This window comes from Podarcis raffonei, chromosome 3, assembly GCF_027172205.1.
Source record: "Podarcis raffonei isolate rPodRaf1 chromosome 3, rPodRaf1.pri, whole genome shotgun sequence".
Classification (NCBI taxonomy): domain Eukaryota; kingdom Metazoa; phylum Chordata; class Lepidosauria; order Squamata; family Lacertidae; genus Podarcis; species Podarcis raffonei.
In genome coordinates this window covers 99,227,418-99,242,998 of record NC_070604.1, presented here as the reverse complement: position 1 = coordinate 99,242,998, position 15,581 = coordinate 99,227,418, and the positions used below count along the sequence as shown (strand labels likewise).

The 15,581-nt window shown below is 43.4% G+C and overlaps 2 protein-coding genes across 3 annotated transcripts in view; one reads left to right on the top strand and one right to left on the bottom strand.

Annotated features, from left to right (window-relative positions):
- The window catches only part of INTS7 (integrator complex subunit 7), a 42,926-nt gene extending 39,293 nt beyond the window's left edge, over nt 1-3,633 (bottom strand). Inside the window, exons 1-5 of one of the 2 annotated variants that reach the window (XM_053383237.1) lie at nt 3,439-3,633; nt 2,041-2,170; nt 1,494-1,640; nt 959-1,096; nt 324-370 (exon numbers count right to left, since the gene is read on the bottom strand). In XM_053383237.1, coding sequence (XP_053239212.1) covers nt 324-370; nt 959-1,096; nt 1,494-1,640; nt 2,041-2,170; nt 3,439-3,529 — 553 coding nt within the window. In that variant the 5' untranslated portion in view covers nt 3,530-3,633. The remainder of the gene's footprint in view (nt 1-323; nt 371-958; nt 1,097-1,493; nt 1,641-2,040; nt 2,171-3,438) is intronic. The other variant, XM_053383238.1, reaches the window with a different exon arrangement.
- A 124-nt stretch (nt 3,634-3,757) lies between these two features.
- The window catches only part of DTL (denticleless E3 ubiquitin protein ligase homolog), a 31,163-nt gene continuing 19,339 nt past the window's right edge, over nt 3,758-15,581 (top strand). Inside the window, exons 1-10 of the mRNA XM_053383236.1 lie at nt 3,758-4,088; nt 6,239-6,364; nt 6,847-6,945; nt 7,361-7,422; nt 8,334-8,454; nt 9,522-9,587; nt 9,787-9,902; nt 11,293-11,366; nt 12,049-12,152; nt 12,856-12,960. Coding sequence (XP_053239211.1) covers nt 3,902-4,088; nt 6,239-6,364; nt 6,847-6,945; nt 7,361-7,422; nt 8,334-8,454; nt 9,522-9,587; nt 9,787-9,902; nt 11,293-11,366; nt 12,049-12,152; nt 12,856-12,960 — 1,060 coding nt within the window. The 5' untranslated portion in view covers nt 3,758-3,901. The remainder of the gene's footprint in view (nt 4,089-6,238; nt 6,365-6,846; nt 6,946-7,360; nt 7,423-8,333; nt 8,455-9,521; nt 9,588-9,786; nt 9,903-11,292; nt 11,367-12,048; nt 12,153-12,855; nt 12,961-15,581) is intronic.

The window sequence follows — 15,581 nt, the reverse complement described above, 5'->3', positions numbered from 1 at the left end:
TCTATTGCATAGCACCACCTTCTAAAATAAGGTACTACGCTTTCAACAGACAACATTAAAAACACTGCATGCCAGATCAAAATAAAATCCAACCCTATGGAAAGAAGACAGAAAAAGCATTCTTAACACCAAGTATTGAAATTGAGCATCAAATTCAGGGGCAACTGAATGCAGGGGCAACTTCCAACAACTAAAAAGATTCACTTTTTTAAAAGAAAAGAATGGTTAGTTCAAAAGAATAGTTACTTAAGATACAATAGCCTTTAACAAAATCAAAATCTTTTTATTGGTTTTTCATTATTTGTTGGATAAAATGTTCATACCTTGAATCATTTCACTGATTTTGTTACAAATCCCTCCAGCAAAATCTCTGTCAAGAACAAGAAGGGGAAGCAGGATAAATCAGTCATACAACCTGAACAAACTACAGAAACCAACTCCCACATCTGGGTAAGCCAAATGAATGTGAAATGTACACATACAGAGAAGTTGCAGGTGAAAGCTAGAGTTGCACAATGGTTGAAAAATGAACAGCATAATTGTATGCAGCACAAACCTATACAGCACAAATAAGTTAAACTAAGTTCAGTAGGAATTGCTTCCAGCTACATGTGCACAGAATTGCAGCTACAAACCAGGAGGCCCCTAGTTTATATTTTGGCCCCTTCCTGAACTCACTATTTATTAATTTTCTTAATATATACTCCTCTTCATTATCTTAGCTCTCAGGGTAATGAAATAAAAATCTTTTAAACCATGAAAATGTATAAATCACTAAATTGGTGATCTGAGGCAGACTCGGCTGCCCTCCCATCAACAAGATGGAGGAAATAATACTGACCTACCTGATAGGACTGCTGTAAAGATTACTAAGACAATGAAAGCAAAGCATTATGCAATTGAAAAGTACTGCCTGAACATTCAGGAAAGATGGAATTACACCAGATGTTCCACTTACTTGGACTGGGCAGAAAAATTAGCTGCAGCAAAGATAGCAGCTTCGACCTCTACATTGTCATGTGAGTCCAAGCTCTGACGAATACTGTGATGTGCATTCTTCCTTTCTGGAATTATGGATGCCATACTGCCTAACATCCTGCAAAATAAAACAGAGGGACTGAACCTGCTATAAAGGAGGAGGATGCCTACAAGATAAATCTGCAGTCATCCAGGTAGTGTTTTGTAAAGATGAAAGAAAATGTGAACATTCCATTCTATGCATGACAAACAAGATAAATTCAAGACTTGGGCAGATAGAACTCAGTGAAAGAACACATCTGTGAAGGAACTCCCTAGTTCACTCCCTAGCAGAGATGGAAAACCCCCCTAAAGATATTTTAGCAGCCAGAATAAATAGTACTGGGCTACACAAACCAATATCCTCACTCGGTATAAGGCAACTTCCTACGTACATTGGCCCTGCATTTACTGCATTGACAGTACTCTGAAGAATATAGCATTTGGGCAGGTTCTTGCTCATTAAACATGCATACCTGAGTGTGATCGCTCGAGCAACTGGATCATTGCTGTGAATAACCGAGAAAACTCTCTTCACAAACTCATCCACATTCAGGATTTTTTCCAAATGCTTCTCACTCTGCTGAGTAACTTTCAAAACACACAGCCGCAGGAAGTTGTTTCTGTTTTAAAACAAATTTTATTTATTTACCTACAACATTTGCACCCTACCTTTCTTAGAAAGGTCTAAGGCTGTTAGCAGTTCATAAATACAAACAATGTAACAATATCAAATATTTACAACATAACATTTAAAGGCCCAGAAGCGGCAAAATAAAACATGCAACAGGAAAGAAGATCAAGAAGAATGGGGAAAAGAACACCAAATCCACTACGGGCATCTTTGAGACATGCAAGAGGACCCCCTTACTGAGCAAGCAACATTCATATGGGAGATAGTGGTAATTCAGGTATCTTAGCACCAAACCATAAAAGGGCTTTAAAGAGTCATCGCCAGTACTCTGAATTGAAAACACCAGTTTCTTGAACACTAAGAATCGGGAACAAACTAATTTTACTTACCCCACTCTGAAAACATCAGCTAGCTTTAAAAATGCTGAGTTAATTAGAATTGGGAATGGGTATTTCTGAAAGAGTCTGGGAAAACGTACAACTGCTTCACACTGCTCCCCCAGCTTGCCAGATCGGAGACCTGTGATAAATAAGAATACCACCACAGCAGTTAAAAACTCTGGACTTTTAAAAACTGAAGCAAACTGGCATGCAATATAAAAGCAGCTTTCCTAGACTGGACCAAAGTACCCACCTAGTCCAGCATCGTGTTCCCACAGTGGCCAACCAGATACGGTACCTATTGGAAGCCTACTAGCAAGAAACAGGCACAATACTGCTCTCCAAGGTTGTGTTCCACAATTGCCTTTTAAGCTTGAAGAAGCATTAAAAATGGCTTCTTAATTAAATTTATTTATACCCTACCCTTCCTCCTAACAGAGCCTAGTAGCCACTGAAAACTGTACCCTCCATAAATTTGTCTAATCTGCTTTTAAAGCCATCTAAGATGCTGGCCATAAACATACTGTGTGGATGTGAATTCTGTAGCTTAACAAAACAATCTACCATGTGAAGTACTTTGATGCGGGGGGGGGGGAGGATTCACTGAATGAACATTGTCAGTGGGAGCCTTGAGCAAGGGTTTCCACTTAAGCAACAGGGCTTTCCCCACCCCAGAGGGTGTTGGGAAACCCACAAAACAGAGCAGGGGGAGGAAGGTATCATTCCATCTGGCACACAGGTATGCCTGCACAGACATAACATAGTACAACAACAAATTCCACTGGGCGACTGTGTTATCTGTGAAATGGAGCTCTGCAGCCATGGAAGAACCAGGCATGTTGTTCATGGCATGTGGATACATTGCATTAGGTGGGATGAAGAAATACAAGATTCAGTTGGGATAATTACGTCTTGGGTGCCTTATCTGTAGATGGCTAAGTGGCTGAAATCTTGATTGTTACCATGCAGGCGGCAGCCCCGCTTAAACAACCGCTACACATCTAATTCTGTGTAAAATTTTGCCATGGAGTGTACCAAGGTTGATTATACCACACGTAATGGGCTATCATAAAATACGTTATAATAAAACTGTTGCTGTTACAGCTTAAGGTGCCACAATACAAAGCTGCAATCTCGCACATCCCTAGCCTGACCCACTGAACTCCACGGGCCTTACTTCTGCACAGGCGTGCATACGATGACACTGTTAAACGGAGAGCAACAAGCCTCTCTGTTGCTTTTATCGTCTCACAGATTCCCATGCATGGCTTGTGACACCATCTAAACACAACCTAAACCCGCCTTCAAACTCCCCACCGTCCATCAAAAGGGGCGGGACTTCCTCGCGCCGCTATCGACGCATGCGCACATCTCGCTCGGCGGCGGGGCCGCCGCTCCTCGACTTACCTTTATCCAGCTCCATGAGGGCGGAGTTGGCGTCCAACTCCTGCTCCCCGTAGCCGGCATCGGCAAGGAAGGATTTGGAAGCAGAGGCCATGGCAGCCAAGGCCCGGAGGGGGCGGGGAGGAGGGCACTTATCTACCACACAGACGCGCACACGCGCTTATCTTCCCTCTAGCCAGTCTTTAACGGCCATTTACTGCGCATGTGCAGACGCCGGGCTGTCAGCTGCGCCTGCGCGGTGGAACCTCCCCTCCGCTATTCTAGTGCGCACGCGTGTCGTAGTCGCGCTCCCTTTGCGGTCGAATGAAACGTGAGTTTGCGGGACGCTGTCGCGCATGCGTGTTGATGGAAGAAAAGTGCCTGTTACAATTTCATAGCCGGCGGGAGGCGTGGCCTCACCCTTGCCGGTGGGAAAGGAGAAGCCAATGGCAAGGAGGAGGCGGGGTCTATTCCTCTGCGCTGTCCAATGGCTACGTGCGAGGCGACTTTGGCGCGTACTTTGGGCTGGCGGGAGATAGCGTCGCGAAGCAGGGGGCTGGCCGCTCATTGCTCCCGGTGGTCGTTGCGCGGGGAAAAGGCAGGAGTGTGCGCTGCGGCCGTCGTTACCATGCTGTGCCGTTCTCTCGTTCGCCGCTGCCAGGCTGGGCCGCAGGGTGAGTATCTGAGGCAACGTCTCCCTCTGCGCCACTTCACCAGCGCTCCAGTCATGGCGGAGGGGGGGGAGATACAGCCCCTTTCTTCACCCCTCACCCTAATTTTGGCCAAACCACGCGCTTCCCCTTTGCAGAAAGCGGGTCAGGCCCCTTCTGCGTCCCTTTTAATTCGAGTGCTGCCTTGAGCCCCCCTTTTAATTGGGGCTGCCTCATGAAGACGGTTGGGAAACGTCAGTTGGGGCAGAATTCAACGGCCAGGTTGCTCACCAGGACAACTGGAGCAAATTACAGTGGTACCTCGGGTTACATACGCTTCAGGTTACATATGCTTCAGGTTACAGACTCCGCTAACCCAGAAATAGTGCTTCAGGTTAAGAAATTTGCTTCAGCCTAAGACCAGAAATCGTGCTCCGGCGGCGCGGCAGCAGCAGGAGGCCCCATTAGCTAAAGTGGTGCTTCAGGTTAAGAACAGTTTCAGGTTAAGAACGGACCTCCAGAACGAATTAAGTATTTAACCCGAGGTTCCACTGTACAGTGGTACCTCAGGTTAAGAACTTAATCCTAGGTTGCTCACCAGGGCAAGACAACTGGAGCAAATTACAGTGGTACCTCAGGTTAAGAACCTAATTTGTTCTGGAGGTCTGTTCTTAACCTGAAACTGTTCTTAACCTGAGGTACCACTTTAGCTAATGGGGCCTCCCGCTGCCGCACAATTTCTGTTCTCATCCTGAAGCAAAGTTCTTAACCTGAGGTACTATTTCTAGGTTAGCGGAGTCTGTAACCTGAAGCGCCTGTAACCCGAGGTACCACTGTACACCAAGCCTGTGCCGACAGCCACTGGCTGCCAGTTTGGGGGCCCAGTTCAAGGTGCGGGTTTGAACTCTGAAGCCTCAGGACTGCCTTTCTCCATATGAACCGACCAGGACCCTACAATCATTCGGGTGCCTCCTCTGCGAGAGGATCTGAGGGTGGCAACACAAGAACGGGCCTTTTCTGTGGTGGCTCCCCATTTGTGGAATGCTCTCTCCAGGGACGCTCGCCTGGTGCCTTCACTACATGTCCTTAGGCACCAGGCAAAAACATTCCTTTTCTCCCAGGCCTTTGGCTAATTAAACAATCAGTGGCCTTTTAAATGTGCTTGTTATTTGTTTATTTATTTTATGAGTTTTCATGTATTTTTTATGCTGTAAACCACCCTGTGATCTTTGGATGAAGGACAGTGTATCAATTTAATAAATAAGTTGTATCCATTTTTAATTCCACATTTTCTCCAAAGGACTCTTATACTTTATGCCATACAGGGCAAGCCTTGCCACAAGATCACCCAGTGAGCGTCAAAACTAAGCAGGGGAATCTGCTCTTAACATGCAGCGCTCCTGATTCCTCATCTCCCCTCCCCCTCCACTATTTCACTCCAGACAACAGTTTAACCGATCTTGGGGTGTCCAGTATCAGAAATCAGTCAGTGGAGATAATAAATAATAAATAAAAGAGGCAATAAAATACAATTAATAATCAAGACACTTATTTAATGTCAACATGCCATGGACCATCTGAATGATGCTCAGAACCAGTGAAATAGTAGATTTGAGGACAACATAAATGTCAGCTGCAGTTTTATAAACTTGTTTGCAGAGTTTTTGGTACTTACCTTCAGCATTCAAAATCGTCAGGCATTTTGCACATGGCTATCAGCCATTTACTAACAAGCTACTAACATGTGTTTGACCAAAATGTGGGAGACAATGGAAGACAGGAGTGCCTGGCATGCTTTGGTCCATGGGGTCACGAAGAGTCAGACTCAACTAAACAGCAGTAGTCGGCCACTTGTGACCAAGTGAAGATGCCCGGGTGCCAGAATGTCATCTGACATCTCCTCCATCTGGGGTGCATGCCTGGGGATTCTTGGATCTTGACTGTTTTCAATTCTTTGCTGTAGAATTCTATCCATTATATTTTATCTGCAGAATTAATTTCAGGAACCAGCAAATTGTATTGAAAAATATAATTTTCAAGCTACCTGGCCCAAAAAATGGTAACTAGGCATTCCGTTTTGGCGACTGTAACCTGGTTTAAGGAGCCATTTGGCTCCTACCTTGTATATCTGAGTTTCAAACACTGCTTATCTTTACAAAAATCATTTTTCCCAGGTCTTCCACCAAGGTTTCCCTTAAACCACCTTTTGGAGTGCTATCGGTGTACTAAAGGAGACGAACATGCTTCATATGGAGAAACAGGAATGCCCGTTCCTCCTTTTGGCTGCACCTTTTCAACAGGTATGGGGGAATTTTATCTGTAAACATTGCAGTGTGGCAGAAAAGGGCAACCGAAATGGTCAAGGCCTAGAGCAACTCCTCTGTGAAGAAAGGTTATACTGTAATGTTTGGGCCTTTCATATAAACCTGCAGGGGCTATATTTATTATTTATTTATTATTAAACTTATATCCCATTCTACCTCCCATATGAACCCAAGGTGGTAAAACAACTAGCAATAAAAACATGTTTATAACAATTCCAGTTCAGATGCGCACCAGTCATTATGATTGTTTATTTATAGAAGTATATCTATGCTGCCATATAATAAAATAACAGGGCTGTGATACGTTATTTTATATATGTTCTTACTTTAGTTCTGTGTTTACTTAACATTTTTATCCTGACATTTTGTGCTGTTAGATTGGACCCTCTTTAGTGGAGTGTTATCCAAAGCACTTTTAAAAATGTTTTCAAACGTACAAATACTGCTTTGTTTTCCAGCTCCAGATGTGCAGCATGTACTTGCCGTTGCAAATGAAGAAGGATTTGTTAGGCTTTATGACACCCATACACGAAAAAGTAACAAGGGGATTTTTAGAGGTAAAAGGGAAACCTTGATGGGAACTATGAGCTGAATTAGTTGATAAAGGCAGTAAACAAAAAAAGTGTTTTGACTGATTAAATAATTGGCAGATATTGGGAACAAGAACTTCAGTATTTAAAAAGTAGCATAGCATACCTTTCATTGTAATTCTTATGTCTGTTTCCATTACTGCTTTCTTACTTGGTTGATGGCAAGTCAAAACTTCAGAGGATGATTATTTCCTTGCCACCTCCTTCATACCTTATATGCATTGCTCTGTGCTTGGGGTTTCTTCCTGCTAACCGCTCTACCACAGAGGAAGTTGTGTTTGTATGAAAGTTATGTACACACAATACTGTAAATTGTAGTTGTTTCAGTGTTTTTCAACAGCTGTTTGTTAGGAACTAACACAGGCTTTTATTTTCCCAATAGAGTGGCAGGCTCACTCAAATGCTGTTTTTGATCTTGCTTGGGTGCCTGGAGAACATAAAATTGTGAGTAAGCTAAAACTATCCCTTCCTTATTTGGCCCTTTACAAATTCCGTCACAAATTCCAGTGTTCTTTCCATCTCTTCTATGATAAGATCACTAGCAGACCCAGTAACCTCACTCATACTTGCAAAAGTTGGTTTACCTGATATGCAGGTAAATCATTGTGTTCTGTTGTTTCATAGGCCAAAAGAGGCAATCACTCTATTAAAGAATTGTCTACAAGTGCATTCTTAAAGATGGAAATGTACAGAAGGATGGCCATTAGTAGGGGGCATTTTTAACCTTTTGGATATTTGCTGACCTTGTTAGCCATTCTTTTAAAAAATGTAAATGGACAGTATCCATGAATGAATCCGATTCTGTATCTTGCGGTTTACCTAAAATTCATGATTGGTTCTCTGTTTACAGAATGCCTTTACAGTAGTTTAGATCCCATGCTTTGACCCAGCCGCTGCATATAAAATTTACAACTTATAATGTATGTTTGTTTTACACAGTGCATTCAGTACCATTCAGAGCAGAATCGCTGAAATTTACATAACTAACTTAGGTCTAGTAATTGCAATGGATCTTCTCTGAGTAGAACTTAGTTGGCTACAACTCCAAAAATTGGGGCCTGGTTATTTGTGGTTCTGTTACCTTTGAAACTTCCACTTTCATATCCGAGTCATATTGTTGCTGCCACCTTCTAAGGCTGCAATCATATGCAGACTTGGGAGTAAGTCCCTTTGAACTTGCTGGAGTAAACACCCATAGGTTTGCATTGAGAATGTCAAGAGTGTCTTTTATGCTGAAAGGAAACATGTTTTACCTTCAAAAGCTCATGCCAATACAAGCTATAGTCTTGGAGGGCAGCAGGACTCTGCCTTTCTTTCTTTTTTACTACAACTAGCTAACTTCTTTATCTTTTAAGGTTACCGCTTCAGGAGACCAAACTGCAAAAGTCTGGGATGTACGGACTAGTGAGCTACTGGGAGTCTGCAAAGGGCACCAGTGCAGCCTCAAGTCGGTTGCTTTCTCTAAATTTGAAAGGGGTAAATATTCCTATTTTATATTTCAGTGTATCTCGCCACTTTTGAGGTCATCTGCTAATTGACCCTGTTAACTGGAAATGCCAGTAAATGAGCCTGAGACTTGCTTCATGCAAAGCTTGCTTTCTGCCACTGAGTTACAGTCTTTCTATAGATTTGTCACAGGTTTTTAAAAAGCTGCTCCAGTGTTACCAGGAAAGTTTGGAAATCCTTGGCTTTCCTTTGAATAGACGAGATTGTGGCTAGTCCTGCATAAATGGGGTAGAAGTCTCATGTTGGTACATCTAGGTATGTTGGCAGCCTTTGATGCCTTTGCTTCTGTGGTGATATTGTGTCCTTTTCAGAGCTTCGGTGAGTGAAAAGGCAGTGATTCCAGCTTAGCTCCTCAAGGTGTTTTTTGAGTCTTTCTCAGCCATCTAAACAGGACTCCTACTGCCCCATGCTTGGTGCAGGTGAAGAAACAGAAAATAGAGATGTCATAGAGTCCAGAGCAAAAACCTGATGTTGAAAGAATTAGAGATTCCTTGTAACAGCAAGTTTCTTAAACCTCAAGTTTCTATGCAGAATACCTCCTAAATAATTACTGAGTTTAAATTAAATTGCAGGGTTGCATATGAAAAATGTTTCAGTATTTCAAACTGAGAGTACCATTTTGTACTCTGAGAGTATTAAATGGCCCAGGACTGTCATACCTCAAGGACTGTGTCTCTCCATATTAACCAACCCAGACCCCACAATCATTTGAGGTTCATCTTCTGCCTGTGAGAGGTCTGGTGGGTGGCAACACGAGAATGGGCCCTTTTTGCAGTGGCTCCTCGCTTGGAGAATGCCCTACCCAAGGAGCCTTGCCTGATGCCTTTGTTATATAACTTTAGGTACCTGGTAAAAATGTTTCTCTTCTATTTCTCTTCTCAGTCAATGGTCTTTTAAACAGCAGGAGGGAGATACTGTTTTTTGCTTGTTACTATGTTACATATTTTTGTATATGTACAGCTGCCCTGTGATCCTTGAATGAAGGGCAGAATAGAAATATAATTATTATTAATAATTTTGCACTGTATATTCCACAGCTGTGTTCTGTACTGGAGGAAGGGATGGAAACATCATGGTTTGGGACACACGGTGCAATAAGAAAGGTACATCCTATTATAATTCAGGTCTGTTCACTTAATATGGGCTGAGTGCAGCATTCATAATGATTGCTGACTTTTTTTTTTCCTTTGTAGTGGTGTGATAGTAGCCTTCTAATTTAGTTTATTTACGAGCTCATTCTCTGTGTGGAACTGCCATGCAGTGGAGGTCCTTTTAATATTGTTTCTTGAAATTGCCTTTCAGATGGATTTTACAGGCAGGTGAAGCAAATAAGTGGGGCCCACAACATAGTAGACAAGCAGACTCCATCCAAACTAAAGAAGAAAAAGCAGAATGTGAGAGGACTTGCTCCGTCAGTGGTAAGGATTTGGAAGCTGAAGGCCATTCAGCGCCTGCTTGTGCAAAGAAAAGAGACTCGCTTTATAGAATGTTCTGCTGCATAAGGTTGAGCTTTGCCTTGGCTTGAAAATAAACTGTGGATGTTGTAAATACTAGAGAGTGGGGGCGAGGAGTGAGCAAATTGAATGAAATAGGTCCACATGAGCCTCTATCAATAGCTAGCCTTGCTTCCAGCAAGAGATAAAAAAAACAAAAATCCACTGTTTTCACCAGGCTATTCTGTTAGGCTTTTCTCCAAATTAGTGCCCACACAGTCTGGTGTACAAACTTTTCTCCTTTCATTTTTCCCATGTGTATTAGTGCTTTCTCACACATGTATACCTTACAGAACATTCACCCGCAGGCAGCATCACACACCACTTGTATACATATGAATACGTATATCTTGAATTTGTAGCGCTCTCCCCTTTGCTGTAAATTTATTTGTGACCCTTCATCTGGGAATCACAGGGTGGTTTACAATATCGAAACAGAAATAACAAGCAAAACAATACCCCCCTCAGACACAGTTTAAAAAGTTGTTTAATCAGCCAAAGCTCTGGGGGAAGAAGAATGTTTTTGCTTGGCGCCTACTAGGAACATGCATTATGCCAGGTCAGACTACTTGTTTGTCCAGCTGGCATTGCCAACTCTGGCTGGCAGCAGCTCTCCAGAATCTCCAGTTGGAGATGGGTCTTTTACATCACCAGGTGTCTGGTCCTTCGTAACTGGCAATTCCAGGGAGCGAACAGTCTGCATTTAAAGCAAATGCTCTACCACTGAGCTGCAGTCCATTGCCACACATTAATTTCCATTCTGCTTTTACCTTACCTTTCTGTTGCTCTTTAGCAGAAAACGCTTCCAGCAAAAAGTAGTAATACAGTCACTGCCCTGTGGCTTGCAGTCAAAATGATACGATGCATAAGGAAAAAGGAATGTGGAGAGGCAATAAGCAAACTCAGGTTCTTACAGTTCTTTTAACAACCAGCTAGGTTGGAACAGTTCAGCTACCCTGATGGAATGGCTGCTGCTAAGTGGCAATTGAGTGCCAAAGGCAGCTGGTTTTTCAGCCGAGATGATGTAATAGCCTTTCTTCCCTTTTCTCTTGCTTCTCTGCAGCCTATCTTAAACTTAGTCCTTGCAGTTAATAAGTAGGAATATCACTGGCTTCAGGGCATGAACTCATATTCCATCTATGCCACTTCATCACCTTGGTTTCCACCTTCTGTTAATATTAGGGCAGCAATTGGGGAGCAGGGAGAGGCTGCTTAATGAAGCTGTTTACAGGGAATGTTTAGGGTAAATCAAGGCTGAAACTACCTCACATAACTTTTCTGTGGTTTTCAGACAGAATTTCTTCCTTCTCCTTAGGATTTTCAGCAGAGTGTGACAGTGGTGCTACTTCAAGATGAACACACCTTAATCTCAGCTGGGGCAGTTGATGGGTAAGGAAGCAATTGCTGCAATTCTTTAATAAACCCTCCTTAGCTCCTGTCCCACATCAAGCCCATCAAGCTGGTACTAAAACAACAAAAAACAAGTAAGAAATATAGCTGTATTTTACAGGTGAAGGGCAAAGATGGAAAGCCAATTTGGAATAAACACTGTTCCTTTGCTATATGTGTCCTCAATTTTGAGTTTGCTGAGGAAAAACTCCCTCATTTCCCTGCGGGGATGCATTTTACCACAAGTAAATTTTTTTACCAGGAAAGAAAAAAGTTACCTAATGAGATAAAAGGAGATGGGGAGGAAATAGGTGGTGGCTCTTGGTTACGTGCATACGGTTGAGCTGATTCTTACCCTTGTCCTGGAATGGGGGCATACATACATACATACATACATACATACATACATACAGCAAACTATGGATCAGCATATTGCCCTATTCAGTTGTGAGTGCCCATATAAGCTGATCACATTTTTAAGCAAATATCCACCCATGCAGTCATTGGTGGGGGAGGTGGAGGCAATGGAGCATAGAATGCCTTATCTTGACACAGGGCTCCGAAGGAAAAGGTATCACCTCCAATCTTGCGCCCTCCCACAACATTCCATTCCCCTTGGTATGTGTGTTACAAATGAGAAAGAACTGTGGAGTTCTGATAGGGCCTGTCTCTTGAATTTTAGCATAATCAAGGTATGGGACCTGCGCAAGAACTACACCACGTATCGACAGGATCCAGTGCCATCCAGATCTTTCAGCTACCCTGGGACCAGCACTCGTAAGCTTGGTATGTCTTAGCATTGTGCTGAAGAACTGAAGGGAACCAGAGTCCCTTAAAAACAAAACAGCAGGTCTTCCTTTGCTTTCTCACTTTACGGTGAAACACATTACGTAGATCTGTCCATCTGGCTTCAGCTTCAATGAACTGTTCCAGGTGGGGAGTGCGGTCCTAATTTTCCTGGATCTTCTAGTTGCCTTCAGTACTATTGACCATGGTGTCCTTCTGGATAGGCTTTATGGATTAGGGTTTAAGGGCACAGAACTCTGATGGTTCTGTTCCTACTGGAGGACTGATTCCAGTAGATGCTTGGCTCCATAGCATCTATATTGCTGCCGCCCTGTGCTTTTCAACATCAACATGAAGGCTCTGAGTGGGGTCATCTGGGAATATGGAGCATGATATCAACAAACTCCACTCCTTTAACACATAATTCAGTTTAGAAGGGCTGGATGAATGCTAACCAACTGGAACTCAATCCAGAGAAGGTGGAGGAACTGCTGGTGTGGGTTGGTAATGATCAGCCCGCTGAATAGAAGTTTGCAGTATTGCTATGACCCTAGAATGGAAAAGAGAGCTAGCTGGGTGGGACTCCGGATGGGAGCATTCCACACTGCACCATTTTGCTGCAGTTTCTATTTATTCCCTCTATAGATTTCTGAAGCAGCTACTTGTTTATCATACATTTGACATAGAGCTTTTTCTCGTCTAGGTTATTCTAGTCTTGTTTTGGACTCGAGTGGTACCAGCCTATTCGCTAATTGCACTGATGACAATATATACATGTTCAGTATGTCAACTACAAAGACCACTCCAGGTAAGAATGATTAACATCGCACACTAAGGTAAAGGTAAAGGTACCCCTGCCCGTACGGGCCAGTCTTGACAGACTCTGGGGTTGTGCGCCCATCTCACTCAAGAGGCCGGGGGCCAGCGCTGTCCGGAGACACTTCCGGGTCACGTGGCCAGCGTGACAAAGCTGCATCTGGCGAGCCAGCGCAGCACACGGAAACGCTGTTTACCTTCCCGCCAGTAAGCGGTCCCTATTTATCTACTTGCACCCGGGGGTGCTTTCAAACTGCTAGGTTGGCAGGCGCTGGGACCGAGCAGCGGGAGCGCACCCCGCCACGGGAATTCGAACCGCCGACCTTTCGATCGGCAAGCCCTAGGCGCTGAGGCATTTACCCACAGTGCCACCCGCGTCCCGAACATCGCACACTAGATTATCCTTAAACCTAGGTGCTCATGAAGCTTAGGCAAATATGGCATGTGTGTGTACATCGTCAAATCCTATGTGTATTTCCTGTAAAAGAACCTCTACAGTGTTCAATGAGCCTTGCTCCTTGCTGACTGGGGCTAGTGGGAATTTAAGTCTAACACATCTGGGAGCACCAGGTTGGCAAAGCTGCGCTGTTATCTCCACCTACATTTACCGAGAAGTAAGGCCACTGTATTCATAAAATCTAAATATTTGCTTGATTACTATAATGCACCCTATACACATCCATAGAGGATCTGCTTGTAATGGGTTATAAGTGATTAAATAAATACCCATGAAATATAGTTGTGAATTGTTACCATGTTCAGTTCCATATCCTATTATAATGGAGAGAAGTTGTTCTTGTTTGTTTGTTTTGTTTTGTTTTTTCCCCCACTCTGCCACTTTAGCCAGTGGCTTCTCTTCAAAATCTGTTCTTAGGCCACCAGAGAGCAGCAAATACTGAAAGCCTGGAAAAGAGCAGGTGCTGCTCGCTTTCCCTTTTGTACTTCCTCTAATTAAAGTCTCTTCGCTATAGAGTTTATAGAGCATAATTAGTTAAACTTTCTTCTCCACCCATCCCCTTTTGGAGGAAATGTGGTCTGAGACAAACTTTTCATGGACGTCTGTCTACATTCCAAGCATCTGAGCTCATACTATATCCTGTAATTTAATTTTGTACAATTTTAATAAAAATTGGCTAGGTCCAATGAACTTGTTTGGGTGTGTTGGGTGACTTCGCCAAAGGCAATTTTAAACACCTTATCCCGAGCCCTGCATTTATAGTCAAATACTTGATTTTTTTAATTAAGCAGTTGTGCAAACATATACATTTCTGGCTGTAGTAATAACATTGTTCTAGTGGCACCTGGATTTTTATTTATTTCTTGGCAGGGAACTGGGGTGGGAGATAGCAGTATAAGAAAAACATAGAGGCTGCTGGCAGCTGGGTGTACTTAAAGGAAGGAGACTGCAAAGGTAGCAGGTTTATGTATTCCCTTAATGTTAGGAAGCAAATAGCCCAATATGTCAAATCCACATGCCAAAGAAACTCCTACTGCCTTTACTGTTCTGAAGTCAGTTATTGCTGCAGATTATGGTATTGCCATCTATATGATGGGTGCCGCAATGAGCTTCTCTTTCAGGACTGAGGGAGGCCTCGGTAACGTTCTGTGCTAAGGCTAGGAATGCGCCCTTTCCCCCTTCACAGTCAACCCAGAGCTCTTGGCATCTGCACGTAACTCTCCCCATTAGTGACAGCCACTTCCAGTTTTTGACGTGCCAAGAGTCACAGCTATTTGGGGCAGTAGTTCCAAGGCGTAATCGATCAGGTGAGCTGTTACGGAGCCCTTAAAAATAGCCCACTGACCCGTGTCACCGAGCCGGTGCATATCCTCCTTGAGAAATAGGATACCAGAGGCAGGAAGTGAGAGAGGAGCAGCTTCCCTGACAGATGCTGGAGCTTCATTCTCTATCCAAGAAGTGCTGAATGCTAAGAGGTTTAAGGAAGCTGCCATAACTGGGGGCTTTGAAGACCAAGAAGCAGAGCAAAACTGCACTGCAAGGAGTACATAGGGTAACTGACTGGGGCGAAGGGAAGAGCGGGTCAGATTTGTTTTATTGCGATCTTTTCGTAAGCCAAACCAGGAACCTTTTGAAAAGCAGGGTATAAATCATTTGCCAAAATAATTTTGTTTTATCATAAACAGCTGGTGAAATCCTTGTCAGTTTTGGAATGCCAGACTACAGCAAGAGCCTCCTGGGCTGTACAGCAGGGTTGAGCAGAAGGCAGATCAGGATCTAATGGTCAATCTCTGCGTCATGAACTGCAGACAGGCCCAGGTTTCTGACTCCTAGTTGCTCAGCAGTAGTAGCAATAACGAAACAACCTTTTCCACCTAAATAAGCCTCCTAAAAATGGGGACTTTTGTGTGAAAGTTTCAGTTTTGGAAATAAGTCCCTAAACTCAGAATGTGCTCAGAGGCACTCTTTTTAAAATTCTTGCGACTTTTTTTGTTGTTGCACCTCTTCTACTTGGTAGAAGGTAGAAGTTGCGGGGGGGGGGTTGCTAGTAAAAGGCAAAGTGGATCTGACAAGTCTGAAACTTGCCCACCTTTTGCCATGCAGACACACATTCACTTTACAGCATGATTCCTGTTTGATCAGCGTGTAGACCATAA